The sequence below is a fragment of the Budorcas taxicolor genome, chromosome 12, assembly GCF_023091745.1.
Source record: "Budorcas taxicolor isolate Tak-1 chromosome 12, Takin1.1, whole genome shotgun sequence".
Taxonomy (NCBI): Eukaryota; Metazoa; Chordata; class Mammalia; order Artiodactyla; family Bovidae; genus Budorcas; species Budorcas taxicolor.
The window spans coordinates 29,866,562-29,893,180 of NC_068921.1; the positions used below are offsets into that span (position 1 = coordinate 29,866,562).

The window sequence follows — 26,619 nt, forward strand, 5'->3', positions numbered from 1 at the left end:
TGCCTTTGCTAGGAATCTGGGACTTGGAACCTGAGAGAACTCGAAGTCTGTCTCTCTGTGAAGCTAAGGCTGCAGATTAAACCTGGAGATTGTCGTGGCCCTGTTTCCTGCAACGTGGAGGGAACCGGTCTGCAGAGAGAAGACAGGCAGCACTGCAGGGGCGAGAGCTGGAAGGACAGTCCTGATGGTTTTTTTTTTTTTTTTTAAGTTTGCTAATTCTTTATATTTCCAGCTGTTGAGACAATATTTCTGAGAGCTGAGGTTACCTCTAGCGGCGAAACCAGAGCCAGCTATTAAGCAGCCAAAATGCTACAGTAATTGAATACATGACCATTTCTCTTTTAGCCCGTTCTTTGTTCTCCTCTTCCAGAAGTTGTAGACGTCTATTTAGTTTGATTATCTGTCGTCTTAATAAAGCTGCATCTACAACTGTCATGTCTTCTGAAGTTCCTTCAATCATTGCATCTATATTTGAAATGCCATACCTGACGTTGTCATGATGAGGATTAGAAGTGGCGGCAGCAGACCCACCACGCAACACAGGTATGGAGTCAGTTTTGACCAGCTGTCCATTTTGGCGAACAGCACTTTCACTCATAGAGCGTTCTCTTTTTAGCCTGCCAACTGCACGGATTTCTTCATTTTGAGGGGTTGGAGCAGGTCTTTCTAAATCCAGAAAATCTAGTGGTCTTTCACTCAGCGTAAGCACACGAGGTGGTGTTTTTAGAGCCAGAGGCTTAAAGGGAGTTGACTGTATAAGGTCAAGATCTGCTGGTCTTGAAAATGGAATGTCTTCATTATTTCCTGCTACCACAATTCTCTCTGGAACTTGCATAATCACACTAGCGTTTGAAACTCCTTCTTGAAATCCTTGTTCCAGGTCAGCGTTTGGTGGTGCTACCTTTAGTTTTTCTGGGACCCTCATTCGCTGACTAGTACCTTCGGTGTATTCCATTTCATACTGAATTCGACTAATTTCCGCCATCTCAGCAGCAGTGGGAGGAGGAAAGGCCGCCCCACTCACTAAATGTGTACCAATTACTGCTTGCTCTTTGGCATTATCTGCTTCTGTGCTTCATATTAAATCCATTAACTTGCCTCAGTATGCACGTGCTGGATTTAGAGCCACTTTTGTCCCCCTGGGCCCGCTGGAGGGTCCCCGGCGAGGGCCGCTGCCCACCGGCTCCTGATGGGGTTTTTTAATTCCTCGTCATAGTTTTTCCCGAAGTGCTAGGAGTCAATACATTTTTTTTTTTTTTTTTTGGCCTAAGTTTGTTTAGCTTGGATTTCCTCGTGGGTAAGTCCTCACTGATGTGAAGGTTCTCCACAAGCATGAGCTGGAGGGGCCCAGGTCTGGGTTCCTGGCTGGTTGGGTCAGAAAGATTCTGGGGGAAACCAGACAATTTAACTTGGTAGCAGAGCAGCTGGCAATTCAGACACATGTGAACTGTCAGTCATGGTTGGGGTGGAGGCAGGGCTGGGATTCCTAAAAAGTGCCCAGTGAGGATCCAGTAGTCTTGGCAAGGATGGTCTGTCAAGGGGGATTGAAGTCCCTAGGTTCTTGAGGTGTGGGGTTAGAGGAGTCCAATAAATGAACAGGAAGTCAGGGCAATCTCGCCCCTAGTATTTGGGGGATCCAGGACAAGGGTACAGGTGGAGACCCAGTTTTTAAACATTGTCAAGTTAACAAACTGTGAAATGAAATATTAAACACACGGCAAGTGTTCGGTCTTTCTACCTTGGCCATTCCATGAAGCCCTGGAAGGCCAGTTTGAATGTACAATTCCTGGGGTCCTCATAGTTCCATGGCAGATGTGGCAACGCAGGGACAGCCGGCCCCTGGCTCCCAGCCCTTGGCTGGCCCTCCTTTTCCCTGCACCATGAGAACCTCAGCATGAATATGCAGGCACCCCCAGCCAGAATGTCCAATATCTGTCTGCATCCAGCAAACACCGTCCCTCAGCCACCTTGAGAGCCTGGGACCATGTAGTACTCTGTGGATGGATAGGTCCTGGGGAAGCTGCTCAGGCTCCAAACGTGGACTCGGGAACACCTGGGCATAAGATCTCGAGTTCCCGAGATCTGCAGCATGGTCTAGCAGTGGGTACAGGCCCTGGGGGAATGCTTCTCCTTGGTCCTGTAGAGCCCAGGTCCAGTGAAATGGGCCTGGCTGGGACAGCACTGTCCTGCCCCTCTGAGAAGGATAAGGTCATGGGCTGACCCAAGGCGGGTGAGTTGGTCCTAGAACATGCTGGATTGGGGGAGGGGTCAGGAGACTACCCAGCTGTGCAGCTGTGGGCTCTCTTTGCCATAAGGTCTTTGTAAAATGATGGCTCCGAATCAGAGGTAGAGATTAATAATCCACTGTTTGGGGCCAAACTTAGGTTTGAATTTTGAGGGCTTTTATCCCTTTGCTGTGTGATTTTGGGCAAAGTATTTAATTTCTCTGAGGACTGATTTTCTCATCTGTGGAGTGCGGACATACCCTCTCCAGGCGGCTTTGAGGATTAAAAGATGTCCATGAAGAGATCAGCATAGTAAGTGCTCGGTAACCGGCAGCAGCTGTGTTGTTATTCTTTTTCGACTATTGTTGAGATGGCTTACAGCTCTGAAGTGACTGCTCTAGGGCCATGCTTGGAAGGAGAGACCCACTGGCCCTCCGATGTTATACCCTCTTCTCCGAGAGTCACTGCTGTTGATAGTCGGGGGCCTGGGCTCTGATTTCCTTGTTATCATTTACTTGACTGTGAACCACTGGCAAATCACTTTGCTTCCCGGAGCCTCAGTGTCCCTGTTGGAAAAATGGGACAATAACATCATCCATTCCTGACAGTTCTATTAGGAGCGAGTGAGATGATCCATCTAAGATCTTAACCAAGGTTTGCCTGTCACAAAGCAGGCTTCCAAAGCTGTTATTTACTTTTCTTAATCAACACCTCCCTTCTCTCTCCTGGTGTCCTTGGCCCAGCCGTGGGCAGCTGCTGCTGTGATATTCAGGGTTCTAGGAGAGCTGTTTCAGGACCCATCTGTCCTGGGCAATCTTCACTCCATGGAATAATGGCTTCTGAGGAAGGGAAACCTCGAATCTGATTTGTTTGCTTAAGTCCAAGCTCTAATTGCTTCAGGAAAAGGCCCTCGTTGGCCGAAATCATTTCTTGTTTTGTTCTTTTTTGGCCCCTGTCGGGCAAATCTTAATCTCAGTCAGACTTCTTGATTAACTGGGGAAGAAGAATTTGCCAAGGAAAGGAAACAGCAGGCTGGTTTCTTCAAACGAGGAAACTGCTATGTGATCAGTACTCTTTCTGGGCAGCTTCACTTCCTTCTTTTTCTTGTGTAAGAAAATCTAAGTTAAACAAATCTGCGCCAAGGATGGACAAATCCGGCTTCTCTGGGAGTGCTGATAGGCAGGGGACCTGGTGGCACCGGAGGCTCTGGTAGATGCTGGGGGTCCCCAGCGCAGGTGTGCCCGCTGGGAGGCTTGCTCTGCTCCAAGGGCGGCCTGGAGGAAAAGAAGCAGGTGATCGCAGATTCCTCAGGCATCTGGGGGCTCACTGCTGCCCCCTGCTTCCATGTAAGCCCTGGGTCGAGCACCGTGGGCCCCATCGTCAAAGCATGTTGTCTACTTGCAAAGACATGTAAATACTGATTCTTTCTATTTGACCCTCCATCACCAGGTCTTTCCTCCTGTTGATCTCTGAACACATTGAAAAGCCATCTACTTCCACTCCTCAAATACCTTCCTTTCATGTCCAGGTCCCTGCCACTGTCATCTTTGCCCAGCTCTGTGCCAGCCAAGCTCAGAGCTCCCAGAAGCTCCCCTTTCTGCCTTGCCTGGGGCCTGGCCTCATGCTCCACCTTTATTTTTCTCTCTCTCTAATTTTTAATTGGGGTAAAATATGCTTCCCTGGTGGCTCAGATGGTAAAAAATTTCTACCTCCAATGCAGGAGACCTGGATCCGATCCCTGGGGTGGGAAGATACCCTGAGAAGGGAATGGCAACCCACTCCAGTATTCTTGCCTGGAGAATCCCATGGACAGAGGAGCCTGGCGGGCCACAGTCCCTGCGGTTGCAGAGTTGGACATGACTGAGCGACTACCATGACACAGAACATAAAATTTACCATCTTAGCCACCTTGAGTGCACAGCCCTGTGGCATTAGGTGCTTTCACATTGTCATGCAACCACCACCACTGTCCGTCTCTGGAACACTTGTCATCTTGCAAAACTGAAACTCTGTACTCAGTAAAAAAGAATTCGCCCTTCTCCTCCCCACCAGCCCCTGGCAATCACCATTTCACTTTTTCACTTTCTGTGAGTTGGACCACTCTGGAAACCTTGTGTAAGTGGAACCACACAGCATTTGTCCTTCCATAACTGGCTTATTGCCCTGCGCACAATGTCCTCATGGTCCATCTGTGCTGTAGCAGCTCTGGCTTCTCTTGGGGTTTCCTTTGGAATGGCTGCATCCTACCCGTCTTTAGGGTCTGAGTGTGAACTCCTTTCTTCCAGGAGGCCTCCTCGACCCCTCCCACTGGTGCTCCCACAATGCTTTGCACCCTCCTTCAGGGAGATCCAGGCAGAGTAGGGGCAGAGCCCAGAGACTCCTCTGCCCTCCTGAGCATAGATCCTCAGGGCACAGGCTCCTCTGCATTCCCGGCTATATCCCAGGGTCCCATCACAGCCCCGTGCCGGAAGAGCAGAGCGGAGCACAAACAGTGCAGAGTGAATGCTGAACACACTTATCCTAAAATATTCACTGACAATTTCTCTCAAACCTTGAGACCAAATTAGCACATACTTGGCCCATCAGGGGCACGGGGAATCTTAGCCAGCACAGGGTTTGTCTCTAAGGCACAACTCTCCATCCGATCACCGATTCTCTGGCCTTTCCCTCAACCCTGCTCTGTCAGCACGCACTGCTTCTTGGGGAGCCCAGCGGTGTCTCCAGCCCTGAGTTCCAGGCACAGTCCCCGTCACCCACTCGCCTCCTGGTGTGTGTTTGGGGAGGTGGTCACCCCGTCTGTCTCTCCTGGCCTCACTTCACCCTGCACAGCCCGGAAAGCGCCTACTCCTGGCCACCTCTCTACCCCTGTTCACTCCAGGAACCCCGGCCCTGGTGTGTCTCAGCGAGTAACACTGACGCCATCACTCAGGCCTGCCCTCTGGGGAAGAGTCCTCATTCCACAGTAATCTGCCCATTGCCAACAGCTTCCACTTCCTTCTTTCCTATGCTCATACAGAAGCCCTTCTCCAAGGCCTGGTCCTTTCACTGTGAGGGAGTGGACAGACAGTGGGGCCATGTTCCTGCCTTCCCATTGACCTGTGGTTTAACTTTAGGCAAATCACAATTCATCCCTAAGGCTTGGTTTCCTCATCTGTAGGTGGAGATAACAAGGGGTATGTACCACGCAGACTTCGAGAATGATCTTATGATTGCTGAGGGGAAGGATGGGAGGAAGGGATAGTTAAGTAGTTTGGGATGGACATGTACACACTGCTGTATTTAAAATGGATAACCAGGGGCTTCCCTGGGGGTTCAGTGTAAAGAATCTGCCTGCCGATGCAGGAGACATGGGTTCAATCCCTGATCCAGGAAGATCCCACATGTCTCGGAGCAGTTAATTCTGTGCACCACAACTATTGAGCCTGTGCTCCAAGCCTGGGAGCCGCAACTCCTGAGCCCACATGTCACAGTTACCGAAGCCTGTACACCCCAGAGCCCGTGTTCTGCAATAAAAGAAGCCACCACAGTGAGAAGCCCACGCACCATTAGAGAGGAGCCCTGACTCGCCACATCTAGAAAAAAGCTCATGCATGACAACAAAGACCCAGCACAGCCAAAAGTAAATGAGAGTTAAAAACTAAAATGAAGTAAAGTAAAATGGAGAGTAAATAAGGATCGACTGTATAGCACAAGGAACTCTGCTCAGTGTTACGCGGCATTCTGGGTGGGAGGGGAGTTCCGGGGAGAATGGAAACCTGTATGACTGAATCCCTTTGCTGTTCACTTGCAACTATCACAACACTGTTTGTTAATTGGCTATACTCCAATACAAAATAAAATGAAAGATGAAAAGGAGTACGTCCCCAGAAGCCTGTGAGGATGAAGCCAAGTCATGTAGCAGTTCCCCACCTTGCTGTCAGGTATGGGCCTGGTGGAAGTCTCTGGACAGTGGTTGACACTGGATGAGGCTGGTGCTGTTGGAGGAGGTCGGGCTGCATGGAGGTGGAGGTGATGCAGGTGAGGTAACGCTAACCTGGGAGACTAACCATGAGGACATCACCTGCCTCCTCCCACGTTTCCCCTCCCTGGCCTCGTGCTGTGGCCAAGCTCTCCACAGAAAGCACCCATTGATTTCTAGAGACTCCTTGCTGCTCAGGGAATCATGTGTGGTGGACACTCTGCTGACTGAACTGATGGACTGACTGACTCTGTAAACACCCTGCCAAATGCCCACAGAATGCTCTAGACACTCACGTCTGCTAGATGATACTTCTACTCCCAAAGGCTGGAGGTTGCATCATGTACTTAACAGGAATCAGCTGTGTTTGCTCCCAAACTTGTGAATGCCAGTTGTACATTTTATTGTGATCATAAACTTATTTAAACAAAATGAAAATTGATGAGATTAGTGTGAAAGAACTTTGTGAAAACTAAGATGAATACTTGGAAAAGACTAGATGAAGGGTCATGTTGAACTGAAGATAGATGAGACAACTGTTAAAGCTTGAGGGAAATTATAAAAAGGGAAAGCTAGAAGCCTAGTGCTTTCTCATTGCTTTGCAAATATCTTTAAGTTCTAGTTCTACTTTTAAAAAAAGCAGAAACTGAAAATGATAAATAATGCATTTATGGCAGGCTGTGCTGAACTTGCCTCTTATGCGCAGAAAAAGCCTTGGCCCTACATCAAAAGATTGGGGATGACTGTACGTTCTACTCTTGCAAATTGAAGTAAAATGTTTACAGGATGTACATATCATGTTTTAATGGCCCCTTGCTTTAAAATCTGTATGTTTAAATTAACCCAACAAGCACTGGTGTTGGTCCAGCTGGGTGAGAGGGTTTCGGCTGTTCAGCCTCCTGTTTGGGGCCCTCCAAGCAGCCCCATTCTGGCCTCATTCACTGCACACATCTCCCACTTTCCCTTCCACTCCTTTAGGCCCTCACTGAAGACTGACTGAGAATCAGAAGCAGCCCTGAGTTCAGAGCCGACTTTTGTGCTGCCTCTACCTGGAGAGGGTGGAAGCAAGACAGTACGAGAGTGTGCCTGGCCCCTCCTGCTGCGTGGGAGCTGCTTGTCTATGGTGTTGTGGAGTCTTTCCCCACCTGACATCCCACTGCACTTTCAGTGCTTTGGATAGAATTGGGTCCCAGCCCGAATTCACATGTTGAAGCCCTATCCCCCAGTGAGATGGTATTTGGAGGTGGGGGGCCTTTGGGAGGTAATTAGGGTTGATGAGGTCGTGAGGCTGGGGCCCTTCTGATAGAATCAGTGGCTTCACAGGAGGAGGAGGGGATAGAGGTTGCTCTCTCTCCACCCTGTGAGGACACAGAGAAAGCGCCAGCCTGCCAGCTAGGAAGAAGGCCCTCCTGCACCTGGAACTGACTTGGCGGTGACCGTGAACTTGGCCTTCCAGCCTCCAGGGCTGTGAGAAGTAAATGTCTGTTTCTTGAGCCACCTAGTCTCTAGTATTTTGTCACAGCGGCCAAGGCAGGCTAACACTCTGAGGCCCCTAAGACCACAGCAGGTCCTGGGAAGGTATGTAGAGGATGTCTGTGATCCTGCTGCCACCATCGAGGAAGAGGCTGTCGATGATGCCACACCCTCAAACCCCCGAGGGTCCCGCTTCCTTCCCAGTCTCAGACTCCAACACACCGTCAACACTCACCATCTCATGAGACCACAGACCCACTGGGAGACCTGCAGATGTGCAGTCAGGGAGTTGATTGCACAATCAGGGAGTCTCACCTGAGGTCACACTGTTTTCAAAGACACACCTGTGACTGTAACCAAAGCCCATGACACGTTCTCATAAGCCAAGTGGTCTCCCAAATAAAACTTTAAATTCACGACTCTCTGCTGTGAAATGCATGATGAATAATGTTTCTATGTATGATACCCTCTGACTCTGATGGCATCCAGAGCATTTAATTATTTGACCTCCCAGAACAGAGATTTCTAGTTGTCTACCCTAATCCTCTCCTGCCTTCCTCCTTAGTTACAGAACTCCCAGCCTCTCCTGCAGGGAAATGTGGCCATGTGACTAAGTTCTGGCCACCAAGACATGAGCAGAAGTGTTCAGGACATCCTGGAAAAGTCAGTAAAGGGGGTTGATCTGACTGGAACGTGCACCCTCTCTGTCGTGGACCCTTGATTTGCACGCCATTTCTTCCCGCTGCTTGGTCCTGCTGTCTGGACCATATGGCACTGTGAACCTGGAAGCCAGAGCTGAGTAGGGGCAGAAGCATACAGAAGGGGCCTGGTCTCGTTACCATGGAGCCGCTGCACCGAGAAAGTGGGAACGTTGAGGTGGGGGGCGGGGGTCATCCCTCATGCAGGTGCATGACCTTGATCTTAGCCCCGTGATGAGAGGAGTGGCAGGGAACACTGAAGGGATCATTTCTATAGTTGCCTTGGTGATGGGACCTCAGGAAGCCTGGTGTGGGGCCTGGGGAACTGGAGTGAGGTGTTAAACACTCCTCTTACTTCTCTTGCCAGACTCCAGTTTGGGGAGTAGGTGGTGCCCCGGGTTCTCCCAGCTTTGGAAGCGCAGGCCCAGACCCCGAACCCTCTCAGGGGTTGCACAGAGCTCCCAAGGAAGGAACAGTGAGATGGTCCAGCCTCACACAGCCTCGTGGGCAGTTAACGATAGCCATAAAACTCAAGACAAAGACCCTGTGAAGTAGCCCTTGACTGCATGTGATGGCCGGACAACACAGGTACTTCTGGGAGTGTCCTGAGATGAGCAGGCAGGACATCACACTGGTGAGATTTGAGTTGCGACCTTGCTGTACTCACAGGCTGCGGGGCTTAGGGACAGGTGACTCACAATGAGGGCAGAGTGGCCTGGATCCCTCAGCCAGGAAAGGCTGCCTTTTATTTCACCTTCAGCCCGGCTCACCTGTCACTGCCGAATCCACCCCCTCCACAGGAGTCTTCCTCCACTTCAAGGACGCAGTCTCCTGGAGAGCGAGGATCAGAGGTCTTTTCAGGCTGGAAGGAGACAGAGCAGATTTGGGAAGAGGAACCCAGGATCACACTGTGACGGAGAGCAAGTTTAACTCCAGTTACATGGAGTTTCTGTGTTAGAACAAGACCCCGGCTGGCTGAATCCATGAGATAACAAGAACATTTTCCCCTGAGCTTTCACTCGACTCTCAAAATCATTTGTGATGTTTTCCAGGTAAATTGTTTTCTGCATTCAGTCAACTTATTTTAGTTTGTGGTTGTGTTTGATAGGCTGGTATGCTGGAAAAATCACTCCAGACATCCAGAATCCAATCAAAACAGATGTGCAGAGAAACACGTGTTTAGAGCTGAAATGAAACTGGAAAATCAGCCAACCCCACTCCTCATTTTATAAATCAGTGGAAGTGATTCCTGGAGCTCACACAGTTAATGAAGGCGAACTTCAGAGCAGACCTTAGTTAACCCTAACTCATAAACAGCGCTTCAAACACTTTGCTTCTTGGGTTTTTTTGGGGAGGAGGGGCTTTGTTTTTTGTTTGACTGTGCCTCGAGGCATGGGGGATCTTAGTTCTCTGACCAGACCAGGGATCAAACCGGTGCCCCCTGCAGTGGAGGTGTGGAGTCCTAACCACTGGCCTGCCAGGGACGTCCCCTCTAGATACGCTATGGAAGAGCTCCTCAGGTTCTTTGTGTGTGTGTGTGTTCATTTTTCTTGGAAAGAGTTTACAGAGTGTTTCCTGAGGCATTTGGAGTCAAGTTGGACAGATCTACAAGCGTCGAAGCAGCTTTGCCTACACAAGGACAAGGTCACTCACGAGGTCTGTTGCTTGGCTCTCTTTCCCGTCATAGGAGTCAGCCGTTTGGATTGTGCCGAACTGAGTACCCTTCCTCCCCTCCCCCTCCCCTTCTCCTGCTTCCTCCGCCTCCTCCATCCTCCCTCTCTCCTTCTGCCTGATGCTTCCTGCATCACACTGTGATTTTCTCCAGGTCTGCTGTGCTGCATAGCACGGACCCTGGATTTTGCGCTGATCAGCATATTTCCCTCATTTGCTTCTTCCTTCCTATCTTTCCACCCCTTTCTGCGCTTTTAGTTTCCAAATTGTGGGCCTATCTAAATTAATGACCTCATTTGTTTTCTCTATATCAAATGCATGGCAAAATGACTGAATTTCTAAATAGGCTGATAGTACCATGCAGACGCATTCTGAGCCTCCCCGGAGCTATGAAAGCTCCATGTTAAGCTCATGAGAACAACATGGGGAAATGAGGGTGCCCCTAACAAGGCAGAAGGCTTTCTTGATCAATGCTTGCCTGGTCCCCCTATTTCCCACGTTGAGTGTGTCTCTGTGAAGATGTCAGTGACGAGGATCCATTGTGTGATCAGTATTCCAAGAGGCTGCAGATACAAAATCCTAGACACATTATTTTGTGGGCAGAGCAGGTGTTCTGCCTTGAGTTGTGACATAACCAGTGAGCAATAGTTCATGAAATGACCTTTCTTTCAGTTTATTAAAGGGCAAGCATTTCCTGGAAATTCATATATTTCACTGAGCTCTAAATCAAGACTGCATCTACCAGGGTCTTTTCACCATCTCTTGCTCTGACATTGACTTTCATGGACCCAGGCACTAAACGCGTTATTCCTTCCTTTCACTCAGGAAGCCCTGTGTTAAAATGTATTTCCTAATGGGGACCGTGTGCTGTGGGCTGCAGTTTCAGCATCTGTCTCTCTGATGTGACAGGGGGTCGAGCATGGTGCTGAGTCCATCTGTGTTTCAAGGCCACAGACAACCTTTTTGCTGGTGAGAAAGAGGGACAGTCAAGTGATGCTGGGAGATCAGCTCCAACTACCCCCAGATGAACCAGGGGGCCCCCCGTCCCTGGTCAGTAGCAGGATCTTGGGATATGCTTTTATTCCTGAGTTGACTTGGTTCTCTGGCTCATGCCTTGACCCTTTCAGGGTACAGTTTATAACCGGTGCTGATCTGCCTGGAGCTATGAGCAAGCCCAGGTGAACTGTGTGTGCCAGGACCAACCTCAGCACTGGCCTTGCCCTCCGCCACCTTGTCTTGCTCTTCTCCTCTGCACGTGGCAGGAACACCTCCTTCTAGCACTGGGTGAGCAGGCATGCTCTGGGGATCTGTCAGGACTTCATGGGGCACTCTAGGGTGGCTCCAGGAGTCAGGAGTGAAAATATCCCAGGGGCTGCTCTGCCCAAATGTCCCTGGAAAAGTAAATTGGTAAACGGTAAGCATAAGATGGGAGGTAACCTGTCTTAACTCTTGATAGGTCCACTTAATCAAATTCAGTTCTGGTCCTGTAGTTTCATAAGAAACAATTCCAGGGAAATTGGCCCTGGAGGTTCCAGTCCAGAAACACCTCCTACAGAATGTATCACATTGGGGCACAAGTGACTCAGAATGTACTAAGGACCTGCACGACAAATCCAAAAGAGTTCTGGTACCTTCTTCAAGAAACATCAGCTAGGGAGACAAGAGAGCCTGCTGAAACAGGTAGAGTCCCTCTGAGCAGTCACTTGGGTTAATCTTATCACCACAGCCCACTCAGGCCTGACCTTTCCCATCTCACAGCTCCCTAGTCCTGAATCTTTTCTATAAAACATCATAACATGTTTCTGTACCAAATTCACTGTCACCAGTCTATCAGAGTTCTCTAAATTTAAATGAATCTAATTTTGATAAATTTTGTGAAAGTAAACTTGTTTTAAGGTATACACTGAATTTGGTACCCTTCCCCTTAATTCTTATGTTGAAGCCCTAAACCCTAATGTGACTGTATTAAAACATAAGTCTTTTAAAGAAATAATTGTGGTGTTGGAGAACAGTCTTGAGAGTCCCTTGGACTTCAAGGAGATCAAACCAGTAAATCCTAAAGGAAATCAACCCTGAATATTCATTGGAAGGACAGATGCTGAAGCTCCAGGACTTTGTCTACCTGACGTGAGAGTTGACTCATTGGAAAAGATCCTGATGCTGGGAAAGACTGAGAGCAAGAAGAGAAGGGGTTGGCAGAAGATGAGATGGTTAGATAGCATCACTGACTCAATGGACATGAATCTGAGCAAACTCGGGGAGATGGTGGAGGACAGAGGAGCCTGGCGTGCTGCAGTCCATGGGGCCACAAAGAGTCAGAAATGACTTAGCAACTGAACAACAGCAAAGGTTAAATGAGGTTCTAAAAGTAGGACACTGATCCAATAGGAACAGTGTTCTGATAAGGAGAGACACCAGGGTGTTCACATTTTCTCTCTTTCTCTTCCTCTCTCTCTGGGCCATAAAGTGAAAGTGAAAGTCACTCAGTCATGTCCGACTCTTTATGACCCTATGGACTATACAGTCCATGGAATTCTTTAGGCCAGAATACTGGACTGGGAAGCCTTTCCCTTCCCCAGGGGATCTTCCCAACCCAGGTCTCCTGCATTGCAGGTGGATTCTTTACCAGCTGAGCCACCAGGGAAGCCCAAGAATACTGGAGTGGGTAGTCTATCCCTTCTCCAGCAGATCTGCCTAACTCAGAAATCAAACTGGGGTCTCGTGCATTGCAGGAGGATTATTTACCAACTGAGCTATCAGGGAAGCCCCCAGGCCATAAAAAGACTCAGCAAAAGGTGTCCATAAAAGGAGCCCATCTGCAAACCAGGAAAAGCCCCCTAAGCAGCACCTGACTACGCTGGGACCCCGATGTCAGACTTCCAGTCTCCAGGGTAGCACACACGTGACAGACAAAATTCTGTGGCTTAAGCTGCCCAGTCTATGGTAGTTTTTTCATCATGTCAGCCTAATCTGACTAACACCCTAGACCCCAGAGAATTCACGACCTGGTGGAGACCTCAACTGAGGCCCCAAGCTGGGACTGAACTGGTGGCCAGGTGGACGGTCCTTACCGATGAACGCCCCGTCCCTGCTCCACAGGCGCACAGTGCGGTCCAGGGAGGATGAGAGCAGAACCTCTTCTTCTATTAGCTCCAAACTAATGAGATGAAAGGGCAAGGGAGATGTGCTGAGGCTGCCCCAGCAAGAAATGCTCAATGCATCAATACCCCAGTATTTATAGCTGGAATATAGAAGCCAGGTTCATCTCCTGGATTATCCTCTCCCTGCCTCCTACCATGCCACACCCCCTTCAGATGCCCCAACTCCAGTCCCAAGATAGCAGAAAAGATATACTGGAAACATTTCATGGACTGTGGGAACTGATGGGTCTGTGGGAACACCAAGAGGTTGGAATGGAACTTCTGACCGGGGTCCAGGCCCCACGCCAGCACTGACTCCTTTTAACTCCAGTGAAAAAAGTATTAAACATACTAAGCATCTACACGCACACTAAAATAGTGGATCAATTCAAGGAAAACAATCATCATTTATAAGAAAAATGACTTCAGATCTCTTCCTTTACTCTGTGTAGGGAACATAAACATCTAGTTCTCGCAGCAGCGGCAGAATTATAGTACTGTCCTTGTCTTCTGATTAATTCAGAAGGCTTCTGAGAGAATCCATTTACTCAAAGCTGGGAAAAGTATTTTGACTCTGTTATACATTCTTAAACTCTAAAATGGATGGTACTCACGATGTCACCATGCTGATGTGGGCCCGCCAGAATTTCACATCTAAATCAGAGGAAAGAGCACAGCTGAGTGCGGTGGGAGAGGCCCACCCTGAAGCTAGATGCTGTGCAACAGTCACTGCAGGCTGGGGTCGGAGCTGGATGAGCGTCCAGCAGGGAGAGGGGCCCAGCCTGAACCTAGATGCTCGCAACAATCACTGCAGGCTGGGGTCGGAGCTGGATGAGCGTCCAGCAGGGAGAGGGGCCCAGCCTGAACCTAGATGCTCGCAACAGTCACTGCAGGCTGGGGTCGGAGCTGGATGAGCGTCCAGCAGGGAGAGGGGCACTGGTGTGACAAGTCGTTGGTCTTGCTACATTAATTTGATACAAGTTTTTATCAAGCATCTACTATGTGCAAGACCCTATGCCAGCTCCAAATACATATAAAATGGGGCCTGTTCAAGGTCCTCACCCTATAGTTTCCTTTAGCACTTAGGGTTTGGTAAGGCTGCAAGAGTGGGAAAGTAATAAAAAATAATTTTTAATACAGCCTGGCGAAAGCTATGTTCCCAGTACTCAGAGTAAAGACCAATGCAAGGCCGATCACTCTTACTTCTAAATTCCAATTTCTCACACTTTAGCATTTAAACTTCTCCTGTGGTGGAACAGGAAAAAGTGAATAAGGGGAGGTAGGTGAATATTTGCCTCTAAATTGGCTTTACAGAAATATATTTAATGAAATATTTTATAGCCATTCAAATATGCTAAAAAAAATACCTAAATATGCTTATATGTAAAGCTGGCTAAGATACAAATGAAAAAATGAGTCCTGAAAGTATGTATCGTGGGTGTGTGTGTATGTGCTCCTGTATATATTTTGTATATATATATATATGCATAGGAACTTTCTGGAAGGAAATTGAAATTCATTAATAGTGTTGCTAGGATGCAGAAAAGTCAGGCTGGGTGATGGAGGAGGTCAGAGAAACAACTACTGCTTTTCATTTTATATTTTATCATGCTGCTTGATTTTTTTTCTAAACATGAGCATTTCTACAACTGTATGAAAGGCTCTTAACACTTTAAACATATTCTGTTATTACCAAAGCAGTATATCTCCAGAAAAATTAGAAAAGACGGATTTTTAAAAAGAAGATAACCCTGTATGCGAGACAGCAAAAGAGACACAGATGTATAGAACGGTCTTTTGGACTCTGCAGGAGAGGGCGAGGGTGGGATGATTTGGGAGAATGGCGTTGAAACATGTATATTATCGTATGTGAAACGAGTCGCCAGTCCAGGTTCAATGCATGATACAGGATGCTCAGGGCTGGTGCACTGGGATGACCCAGGGGGATGGGATGGGGAGGGAGGTGGGAGGGGGGTTCAGGATGGGGACAGATTCATGTCAATGTATGGCAAATTCATGGCAGATTCATGTCAATGTATGGCAAAACCAATACAATATTGTAAAGTAATTAGCCTCCAATTAAAATAAATTTATATTAAAAAAAGAAAAGAAAAGCATAACTAAAACCTCAATGTGGGCTTCCCTTGTGGCTCAGCTGGTAAATAATCTGCCTGTGGGAGACCTGGGTACAATCCCTGGGTTGGGAAGATTCCCTGGAGAAGGAAAGGCTGCCCACTCCAGTATTCCTGCCTGAAGATTTCTGTGGACTGTATAGTCCATGGGGTCACAAAGAGTTGGACACAGCTGAGTGACTTTCACTTTTCAAAACCTCATGTACAAAGGGATAAGGATTTGTTACATCCTTGATGTCTATTTCTCCAGACTTTCAATCTTCTGTGTGTGTCTTCGTTTTAACAAGGGTTGCATTATTGTTTTGTGACCCAATTTTTCACTGAACAATTTTATCATGAATAGTCTCCCTATAAATACATTTTCATATATGGCATCCTTACACAATAACTCAATGATATTTCAATATGTTATATTCTATACCATCACATATTTAATTATTCCCCTTACACTGGACAGTTTGGTTTCTCTATTATTTTCTTCTGCCTCTGTTATAAACAATATGCTGATTCACAACGTTATAACTAAGTCTTTGTTTATGCTTCTTACTCTTTTTTTTTGGCCAAATCCTTAGAAGTAGAATTGCTGGTTCAAAGCTTTAATGCGCATTGTCAGCTTGCCTTTTATGCCCTTCAGACTGTATATACCAACTCACTCTCCATCCAAGAGCATGTGAGTGCCATTTTCCCCTCACCTTGCCAATACTGAATATTTTCATGAAAATATTTTTCTCTAGAAAAATATTAAATTTTATTTAATCTAATATTTAACTAAAACTGAAGCAATGCTCATCATAGCATCTCACTTGGAGAGCTCATGCCTACTCGTGGGAGGCTGCAGCTCCTGTCCCTGCAGGCCATACTCCTCCATGTCATAGACATGCACAATGCCGTGCTGGTCAGCCACGTAGGCGCAGGCATCTCCCGCCGTCACCACCGTGCTGCTGACTCGGGCTTTGTCTATGGACTGAAGACACATACACACAGGGATCATTACACACACACACACACAGGGTCCATCACATATACACACAGACACACACAGGGTCCATCACAGACAGACACACAGACACACACACAGCGTCCATCACAGACAGACACAGACACACACAGTCCATCAGCGGTAAAGCTTACGTGTCAGACAAGAGCAAGTGAAATACATTCTCCTTAATGAGAGAGACACTAGTTTTTTGACACAGGCTAGTGTCAAAAATGGCAACCCATGCCAGTATTCTTGCCTGGAGAACCCCATGGACGGAGGAGCCTGGTGAGCTACAGTCCACGGGGTCGCAAAAAGTCGGACATGACTGAGCGAGGGACTTAAGTGTCAAAAAACAAGCCAACCCAAACATAAGGTATGGAACTTATTTCCAACCCACTGCCCAACTCATAGGAGCAAAGTTTGCAATGGGACGGGCCCCACCAAACAGCCTCAGACGGTGACAGAACCTGGGAGGAGGGAAGCAGAAGGGAGGGCCCTTGGGTGTTGGTGCTTTACAGTTCTGGAGCTCCTGGACAGAGTCTGGGAGTCTCTGTTGAGAGGCACCGCATTTCTCAGGACTCCAGGGTGGTGCCTGGGCTGCTTGGCTTAATCTGACCAGCTGAATGATCCATCTGTGTGTATCCGGGGAAGGGGCTCCCCTTGGAGGCTTTGGATTAAATGTCTCAATAGCCTCTCCCTTCTCCACTATTCCAGGCAGCCTTCCTGACAGAGGAGGCTTCTTTGGGCTGTGGAGGTGAGATATGGAAGTTTGTGCTATGGCAACAATTAATGTGTGTGCATATGTGTGCACACAGGCACTTGTGCGTGTAGGCGCATCTTTTAAACACATTGTGGGACTTGCCTAGTCAAAGGAATTTTCTGGGACCTCCTTTGGCCTGTCAGTCACAATTCTTGAGTGCTTTGCCGGTGGGTGTTCACAGCAAGCCTGTGAAGTGGGAACCCCATGCATACCTCTTTGCCTCAGTTCAGTTCAGTTCAGTTCAGTTCAGTTGCTCAGTCGTGTCTGATTCTTTGCGACCCCATGAATCGCAGCACGCCAGGCCTCCCTGTCCATCACCATCTCCCGGAGTTCACACAGACTCACGTCCATCGAGTCCGTGATGCCATCTAGCCATCTCATCCTCAGTCATCCCCTTCTCCTCCTGCCCCCAATCCCTCCCAGCATCAGAGTCTTTTCCAATGAGTCAACTCTTTGCATGAGGTGGCCAAAGGACTGGAGCTTCAGCTTTAGCATCATTCCTTCCAAAGAAATCCCAGGGTTGATCTCCTTCAGAATGGACTGGTTGGATCTCCTTGCAGTCCAAGGGACTTTCAAGAGTCTTCTCCAACACCACAGTTCAAACGCATCAATTCTTCGGCGCTCAGCCTTCTTCACAGTCCAACTCTCACATCCACACATGACCACTGGAGAAACGATAGCCTTGACTAGACGGATCTTAGTCGGCAAAGTAATGTCTCTGCTTTTGAATATACTATCTTTGCCTTACGAGCTCCCTGAATCACAGACTGTGGTATCCTCCTCTTCTCTCAGGGGAGGGGGTCCTGTGCTGCTGACAGGTAAAGCAGAAGCGAGGGATGCCCAGGGTGGAGAGCGCCTGGTGCCAAGAGGCCAGAAGCTTCAGGGCTGGGCCAAGGTCGGGCATCGGGAGGAGGCGGTCCCCTTGACAGTGGCAGCAGAGCCAGAAGGCGGTCTCCTTCTCCAGTGAGGAGACTACAAACAACCGAATGCCCTGGGATTCGGGCTCTTGCAATCAGAGTAACACAGGCGGCTACTTCTAACTCACTGTTTAAAATAAAATTCCTGTGCTTTGGAGCAGGACACTGGCCCACTCCTTACAGTTCACTGAAGCCAGAGGTCCTGTCATCTATGTGACATCACCAAGTTAGTTAGTGGCGGAGGCGGCCTCAAGAAATGTCCTCTACCCCAGGAGTCCCCAGCCTCGGTATCTAATGCCTGATGGAGCTGATGTAACAATAATAGAAATAAACTGCACAATAAATCATCCCGAAACCATCTCCTACCTCCCAGTCTATGGAAAAACTGTCTTCCACAAAACCGGTCCCTGGTGCCAAACAGGCTGGGTACGACTGCATCCCTGCAGGCTGACCCCCTTACATGACTCTCAGCTCTTCTCTCAGACCTCCCATGGGTGCTGTGGCACTCTGCCCCTCCCTCGCTGAATAAACATTTGATGTTTATTTAACCTCACTGAACGACATCCTGTGAGCCCTATGTCCCTGCAGGAATCACCAGGGACTTTGGGGTAGGCAGCAGGCAGGGAGACTCAACTGGGAGGAAGCTGCCCTCTCCCAGCTGGAAGGCTAGGCTGAGTCAGCCAGGGAGTGCCTGGCGAGTCCCGAATGCCTGGGGGTCCTTCCTCTTGGAACCGGGGCCTGCAGTGGCCGCTTCTTAGAGACGAGCTGACGGCCAGTGTGGGCACCATTCTTACCTCGGGGCCTGTTGGCCATCAGCGAAGTGGAGGCTGATTCCAAGTTGGCTGCCTGAGTCTTGAGGAAGGCGAGGCAGGAGACACTTCGGTCTGGGCCTGGAGACAGGGAGAGGGTTTTGGTTGTGCTCCCCATGCAGCTGCCAGCTCTCTTCTCGTCCTCTCTGGTGATTGCCCCGGGGCCCCAGAGTCTCAGAGCTGCCCCTGGACCTGGGTTGAAGCGGTCGAGGCGTACACAAGAGCACAGGTGGCCTTGCTGGTTGAGAAGCAGCCCAGCCTCGCTGGGGGGATAAAGTCAGATGTGAAGGCAATCCAGGGTACCCCTGCATTGCCCCAGGACCCTAAGGCTTTTGCAGAGAGTCAGGGATAGGGAACTTGGTTAGGGCTTGAGGGAGGGGCTGAGAGAGATGGTAGGGCAGTCGGGGGCTTTGCCTGGAGCTCTATGGGTATTTCCTAGGAGGTCCCCACTCTCTAGAATTCCTGGATGGGAATTAGTTGCTGTTCAGTCGCTCAGTCATGTCCCACTCTTTGTGACCCCACCATGGACTGCAGCACACCAGGCTCCTCTGTCCTCCACTGTCTCCCAGGCTGTTGGAATAACTTCTAAACCCACCTCCCTACTTCCTTACCATCCACTCCTCCTGCTGGACTTGAAGCACCATCAACACAGGGCTCACGTTTGTCTTTTTCCCCACTTATCTCCAATGTCTCCAAGAGCTTAGCACATAGAACTCAAAATTTGCTTTTGCATATAAGTCCTGCAGACCTACTTAGATGCAAACCTCCAAGAGCCACAAAAGACATAGCTGTTTGGGTGTTAGAAGATGGGCAAGGGGCTTCTTTATCTCACCCTCCTTGCGTCTGTGGGCTCTGGGGTGACTTGCCTCGACTGGAGGTGAAAGGAAAGTTCTCATGTAAACAACGGAGTAGGTGCTGGAGTGAAATAAAGAGGTGCTGCTCCCTTGTCTCAGCGCCACAGGACACCCACGACCCAGGCTAGCCATTGTTCAGCAGCGTTTGTTTGGGCCTGACTCTGAGCTCAGCACTGTGCTGTGCACTTGGGGAGCCTCAGCGAACGTGGCAGACTCAGGCCCGCCCTCAGGTGGACCACGATCACAACTGGATTACCCACCTAGAGCACATTCTGTGCCAGACCTGGAACTAAGCACCTCTCAACACCACCGCATTCAGCGATCACAACAACCCTAGTTAGACTTGATCTCTTGATTTTATCAAGCAGTGAGAGTATGGTTTAGAAAGAACCGCATTGCCTGAGGTCATACAGCTGAGGGGCTGACATTCAAACCCAGATGTGTTTGTATCCAAAGCCCATGCCCTTGATATTGGGCTCTGTGCTTGTCCTTAGGGGGCTGAGGGTTGTCCTTGAGGGACTGAAGGTTGTCTCTGGGGGAGCTGAAGGTTCTCAGAGGCAGATGGAGGGCCACCTACATGGTGTCCTCCCTGGTGCCTGGGACACACAGTCAGTGATTGGGCTAAAGGTCACTCAGGTTAACCAGCTCTTGGGGAATTGACTTACAGGGTGGCAGGAGGGAACATGATGAGTAGGGGGAGGGGCAGCAAGGATAACCTCCCCTAACTTGCCCACTTCGTCTTGGGTGGGGAGCTTCAGAGTCCTGGGAAATGGGCATATGTACCGCCTCCCCACTTACCCATGTGTGGGCTTGGGGAGCGTTTCACTTTCTTAAACCTGTTTTCTTCACCTGTGATAGGGAGACAATACTTCCTGTTTCACAGAGTTTCAGTGAAGATTAAATTAGGGACTCTATGGGAATCGTGCTCCATGTCTTTGCAGTGGAAGCTGAATGGAGATACTGAACCTGAGGTACTCAGAACACAGGGACACTCAGCAAATGGTAACTTATAATGGCTGTTAGTTAAATGTCTAGCCTCAATTTCCTCATCTGTGAAAATGGGTCCAAGAGCACCTATCTCTCTGGGTCAATGTGAGCACTGAGATAAAACATTAAAAGCACTCAGGAAAATGACATATAAAGTCAAACATGTCATTTATATGTTTATTAACATATTGTTATTATGTTCATTATAATTCTATTATTAAATGCTATTTAAATACTATTTTATTAAAATTATATTAAATGTTGCTTTGTTATAATAAATATTATTAATTACAAATGAAGTAAATATTATTAGTTTCCTAAGTAAAAAACCTTAGTCTCTTAGAACGAATAAATGAATTCCTCAAAGAAGCAGGATACAAAGTCAACACACAAAAAAATCAGTTGCATTTGTATACATGACCAAGGAATAATCTGAAAAGTAAATAAGGAAAAAATTCCATTTTCAATAGCATTAAGAGTAACACAGGAATTTACCTAGGAGGTGAAATACTTGTATAATGAAAGCTACAAGACTCTGTTGAAAGAAATTAATACATATATAAATGGAGACATGTACCATGTTCATAAATTGGAAGAAAATATTGTTAAAATGAGAGTACAACACCAAATGATCTACAGATTCAGTGCAATTTCTATCAAAATCCCAAAGACATATTTGGCAGAAATAGAAAAACTCATTTTAAAATCCCCATGGAATTTCAAGGGACCTCCAAATAAGCAAAACAATCTTGAAAAAGAAGAATAAAACTGGGGGGACTCATACTTCCTGATTTCAAAACTGACTGTACAGAGTACAGTCATCTAAACAGTGTGGCACTGGTGTAAAAACAGATGGGTAAAAAAATGGAATAGAATAGAGAGCCCCAAAAATAACCCCCCAGGTTTTTGGTCAAATGATTTTTGACAAGGGTGCCAAGACCCTTTTCAGTGAGGAAAGGACAGTCTTTTCACTAATGGTGCCAAGAAAACTGGATATCCACCTGCAAAATAATAAGTCTGGACCCTTATCTAATGCCATGTGTGAAAATTAACTCTAAATGGATGAAGGACCTAAATGGAAGACCTAGAACAAGATAATTCTTAGAAGAAAACATAGGAGAAAAGCCTCATGACATTGAATATGGCAATAATTTTTTGGATATGCCACCAAAAAACATAGGTAACAAAAGAAAAATGTAGACAGATTGGACTTCACGAACACTGATCTTTTTGTGCATCAAAAGACACCATCTGTAGAGTAAAGAGACAGCCTGCAGAATGGGAGAGAATATCTGCAGATCATTTGTCTGGTGATGGACTGATACCCAGAGTATATAGAAGACTTCTAAGAAGCAACAACAAGAAAACCAGATTCAGAAATGGGCGGGGGTGGGGTGGGGGGCGTTCCCTGGTAGTCTGGTGATTAAGAATTTGCCTTGCAATGCAGGGGACGTGGGTTCAAGCCCTGGTTGGGGAACTAAGATCCCACATGCCTTGGAGCAACTAAGCCTGCACACACTGTAACTGCTGAAGTCTGTGTACTCTGGAGCCCGTCTGCCACAACTAGAGAGTCTGTGTGCCGCAATGAAAGATCATGCATGACGAAACTAAGACCCAATGCAACCAAATAAATTAAATACATATTTTTTAAAAAAGGCAAAAAAACTTGAACAGACATCTTTCCAAAAAAAGATATAAAATAGCCATAAGCAGGTGAAAGGACGAGACCACAGTGAGATACCACCTCACATCCATTAGGATGACTATTATCGAAGAAACGGAAAACATCAACTGTTGGTCAGGATGTGGAGAAACTGGAGCCCTGTACACTGTCGGTGGGGATGAGGAGTGGCAGGGCCAGTGTGGGAAAACACTATGGTGGGACCTCAGAATATCAAAATAGAATTGCCGTGTGATCCAGCAGTTCAGTTTCCAGTTTTCTGCCTGCAATGCGGGAGACCTGGGGTCAATCCCTGGGTGTGAAGATCCCCTGGAGAAGGGAACGGCTGGCCACCCACTCCAGTATTCCGGTCTGGAGAATTCCACAGACTGTATAGTTCATGGGGTCGCAAAGAGCCAGACACGACTGAGCACCTTTCACTTTCACTTCACTTTTTTTTCCCCAGCAATTCTACTTCTGGGTATATACCCCCCAAAAAACTGAAAGCAGGATCTTGAAGAGATATTTGCACAACTATGTTCACAGCAATATTATCCACAATAGCTAAAATGTAGAAGCAACCCAACGATCCATCAGCGGATGAATGGGCAAGCAAACTGTGGCACATATAAATGACAGGATATTATTTAGTCTTTAAAAGCAAGGAAACAGCAATATGCTACAACATGGATGAACTTTGAGGACATTATGCTAAGGAAAATAAGCCAGTCACAAAAAGACAAATACTGCATGATTCTATTTCCATGCATAATCAAAATTATAAAGACGGAAAGTAGAACGGTAGCTGCCAGGGGTTGAAGAGAAGGGAGGAGGGAGAGGTGTTGTTTAATAGATAAAGACCTTTAGTTTCAAGAAAATTTATGGGGAAGGATGGAGAGTATGATTGCACGACCATATGAATGTATGTAAAACCACTGAACTGTATACTTAGAAATAGTTAAGATGGTATATATTGTATTATGTATATTCTTCGCGTGTGGTCAGTCACTTCAGTTGTGTCCAACTCTTTGCGACCCCATGGACTATAGCCCGCCAGGCTCATCTGGCAGGGATTCTCCAGGCAAGAATACTGGAGTGGGTTGCTACGCCCTCTTCCAGGGGATCTTCCTGACCCAAGGATCAAACCCATGTCTCTTATATCTCCTGCATTGGCAGGCGGGTTCTTTATCACTAACACCACTTGGGAAGCCCACGTGTATTCTACTACAATAAGAAAAGCAGAAGAAAAAGCATTCCAGAGAGCTCACAGATTTCCTGGATTTTAGCCTGGTTGAAATCTCTTGGTCTCTTTCTTTCACTCTCAAATTCTTTCTCTTTGATGTGGGAGAAGACATAACGGTTCTCAATACTGCATAAGGGAGAATGAAGCTAAAATGTAGAAAAGTTGGCAGGAAGAATGTATTTTCAGCTCATCAGCTTTGCTCACACAATTGCCTTTCTCTCTTAGCTCCCCTTTCCACTGAGAATGACTTCAGAAGACTTGTCCAGATGGTTTTCCAAATAAGAGGACAGTCTCTTAACCAACCCCATGTGAAAAGGACCACCGTGCTTTGTTTTGACCTTCAGGCCAAGACAGTGTTGCTCTTTTCTGGAAGGCTGCAGGAACTTTCACATCTTTCCACCTAATTTGTGCATTTTTTTGCACTGTTGAAATGTGAATAATTAGGAACTAGGGCTGGCTTTTGCATTTTTGGAGAGAAGAGGAGTTTTTCAAAAACCAATGGCCACATAACTTGAAGCAATAAATGCTGCTGCAAAGAGGGTTTTAAATTAGAACTGCTGGCTGAAAGGTCAACACTGCATTCTTGGCCAGTGACTTAATTCTCAATTTAATGCAATGAAAATAAACCTTTAGAAGGAAATGCCACCACTTTTTCCCCAAAGATTTTTTAAACTCTTAGGCACTCTCAGAAACAGCTTCACAGAAGGGGCTTTTTTTATATGCAGCAAAGGGCCTAGAAATAGACAGGATCATAAATCTACAGGTAAGGATTTCTTTTTAATCTCACGGCATCCAAAGGTTTCGGTTTCTAACCACTGCCCTCCGGAGCGCCTCTCAAGCACAGCAGGCTGACTGCATTGCTTTATCCTCATTTTACCTGTTGAGCATCACATCTTGAGCCTGAATTTAGACTGTGAGTCCCTTGGTGTGTACAGCACCAGGGCTCACATCTCTCTCCAGCCTCTGGTACACATCTCCCATGGGCTCCCATGTGAGCCGTGGGAGAGGCTCACATATATTTTCTGATCCAAGGAGTCACTGGAGATTTTCCTTGGCTACTAAGTCATCACATGTCTAAAGCAGGGGTCGTAGTCTGAGGGTCATCGCTCTCTAACGGTGGGCTGGCTTGGCTTCTGGAGATGCAGGAACTCCCCAGTTTTATGCAAAAATGGCCAGCACTTCTGTCTGTGTCTCCCCTGCTGGGGCCTGTGGGTGTGAGGGGTGGGAGCTCTGGCTGTTGGCTGATGAGCATCTGCAGATGGCCACTTGGGAAGGATGAAGCTGGACTCTGGACATGGGGAGAGAGCAGTGGTAAGAAGCTGCCTGTGTGGCTTTGGGTTCCTGCCACTTTTACAGTCCAGAACCACCAGCAATGGAACTGATAGATAAGTGAATCTCCCCACGTGTGTTTTCCACACGGCTCAGGACTCCTGGGGAGAGAGGGATGTGATTACCAGCCCAAGACCTAGCACTGGGCCTGGCACATAGCAGGAACTTGTCTGTATTCTTTGAATGAATAAGTGAGTGAACGGCCCCGTGATCACATTAGCAGACAACAGAGAGAGAGCCTTGAAGAATTAGGACCAGTGCAGAAGAATTGGGAAAGTGCAGTGTGACAGTGGGGAGTTTTGTATCATACAAGTAATGGGGCTTCCCAGGTGGCGCTGGTGGTAAAGAACCCACCTGCCAATGCAGGAGACATATGAGGCCCCGGTTCGATCCCTGGGTTGGGAAGATCTCCTGGAGGAGGACATGGCAACCCACTCCAGTATTCTTGCCTGGAGTATCCCATGGACAGAGGTGATTTGTGGGTTACCGTCCATGGGGTCACAAAGAGTCGGACACGACCGAAGCACACAAGCACCTAACTGACTTACAATGTTATGTTAGTTTCAGGTGTGCGTGAGATGCGCTCTGATGGACAGGTGCCTGGGGATGTGTACTGAGCTAGCTGAACTCTCAAGCTCCCCCCGCCGCTCCTGCCTTCCTCAGCTCTGAAAATCTCCATCTCACAAGTTAAGACCTGAAACCAGGCCACTCCGTTATAACTGGGAAGCATTCCAGAGACGAGCTCCCTTTAGACAACTTGCCAGGAGCCTGAGCCTGCCGGGCCCATGCAGAGTGGCCACGGAGGCCACCCCTACCTTCGCTATCTTCTGTGCCGTCAGAGGAGCTGGGGGAATTCAGCTTGCAGTACAGGTGGCCTGAGATGATATTCCGGATGATAATCTCCCCATCATAACTGGAGGTGGCGAGGAGAGAAGGTGGACAATGAGCCACACAGAGGATGTCTTCCTTGTGCCCATGGTTCTAGGAAAGAGAGAAGGGGACAGAGTCAGAAACCCAATCCCCAGTCACCCACAGCTCACTTGCCTGCATTTGACACCTGGACAGAGGAGGAAGAGGGGTTCCTCCTGCGGTTACCCCTCCAGGGGTTCCTCCCCCTGGAACCTGGTGGCTCAGCCCGGGGGGTCGGGGCAACGCTCACAGACCAGCCAGAGAGGAGCTGCATCCTCCCGAGTCAGTTTCATCACCTTCCCCGGGGAAGCGCTACTTCTGTTAGCTCCCTTACCACCCCCAGTGCTAGGAAGGAGGCTCTTTGCAAGGAGCCCTCTTTGGGGCTGAAACGTTGATGGGAATGTGACAATGGAACCCAGCACTGGCCAAGGGGGTCTGGCCTCCCGTGAGCCCCAGGTCTAAATTCCAAGGTGTGGAGTCCTTCAGCTCAGTTCCTCCGGGGCTTCCCTCTGCCCCCCATTGTGGCCTACTAGTGCCCTTAGGAACTGGAATTACCTACTCTCCTTGAAAGGAGGATTCGGGTACATGCGTGCTTAAGAGAGACAAGACACACAACAAAAATGTTTTTGTTTTTCAGACCAGAGCTGCAGAGCTCCAAGAGTGCCTGACTATTCTCCAGTTGAAGGTTGAAAGTTAAAACTTTCTCCCTGGGGTGCAGTTCCCTTGTGAAGAGAACTTCTTCTGGGGCTGTAAAGGATATTCTTTCTCCCTTGTCTTCATGTGCTTCCTGCAGAGTGTCCCTTGAGGACCTCTCTGTTATCAGCTAAGACGTCCCTTCTGCCTGAAAGCAGCTGGGAAGGTGGTGGGAAGGACAG

General features: G+C 48.0%; 2 protein-coding genes across 2 annotated transcripts in view; both read right to left on the minus strand.

Annotated features, from left to right (window-relative positions):
• Positions 1-234: 234 nt before the first annotated feature.
• LOC128057729 (mitochondrial fission factor-like) lies at positions 235-1,181 on the minus strand. Its single transcript, XM_052650222.1, has 2 exons — positions 540-1,181; positions 235-485 (listed from the first exon to the last, which is right to left on the minus strand). Exons 1-2 carry the CDS (start codon positions 983-985, stop codon positions 269-271), a joined length of 663 nt encoding a protein of 220 aa, XP_052506182.1. The 5' UTR covers positions 986-1,181; the 3' UTR covers positions 235-268.
• Positions 1,182-6,141: 4,960 nt separating this feature from the next.
• The window catches only part of LOC128057568 (WD repeat-containing protein 49-like), a 42,611-nt gene continuing 22,133 nt past the window's right edge, over positions 6,142-26,619 (minus strand). The window contains exons 10-18 of the mRNA XM_052650026.1: positions 25,651-25,816; positions 18,742-18,843; positions 16,645-16,694; positions 16,120-16,261; positions 13,780-13,819; positions 13,097-13,182; positions 11,229-11,416; positions 9,125-9,216; positions 6,142-6,217 (exon numbers count right to left, since the gene is read on the minus strand). Of these exons, the coding sequence (XP_052505986.1) occupies positions 6,142-6,217; positions 9,125-9,216; positions 11,229-11,416; positions 13,097-13,182; positions 13,780-13,819; positions 16,120-16,261; positions 16,645-16,694; positions 18,742-18,843; positions 25,651-25,816 (942 nt within the window). The remainder of the gene's footprint in view (positions 6,218-9,124; positions 9,217-11,228; positions 11,417-13,096; positions 13,183-13,779; positions 13,820-16,119; positions 16,262-16,644; positions 16,695-18,741; positions 18,844-25,650; positions 25,817-26,619) is intronic.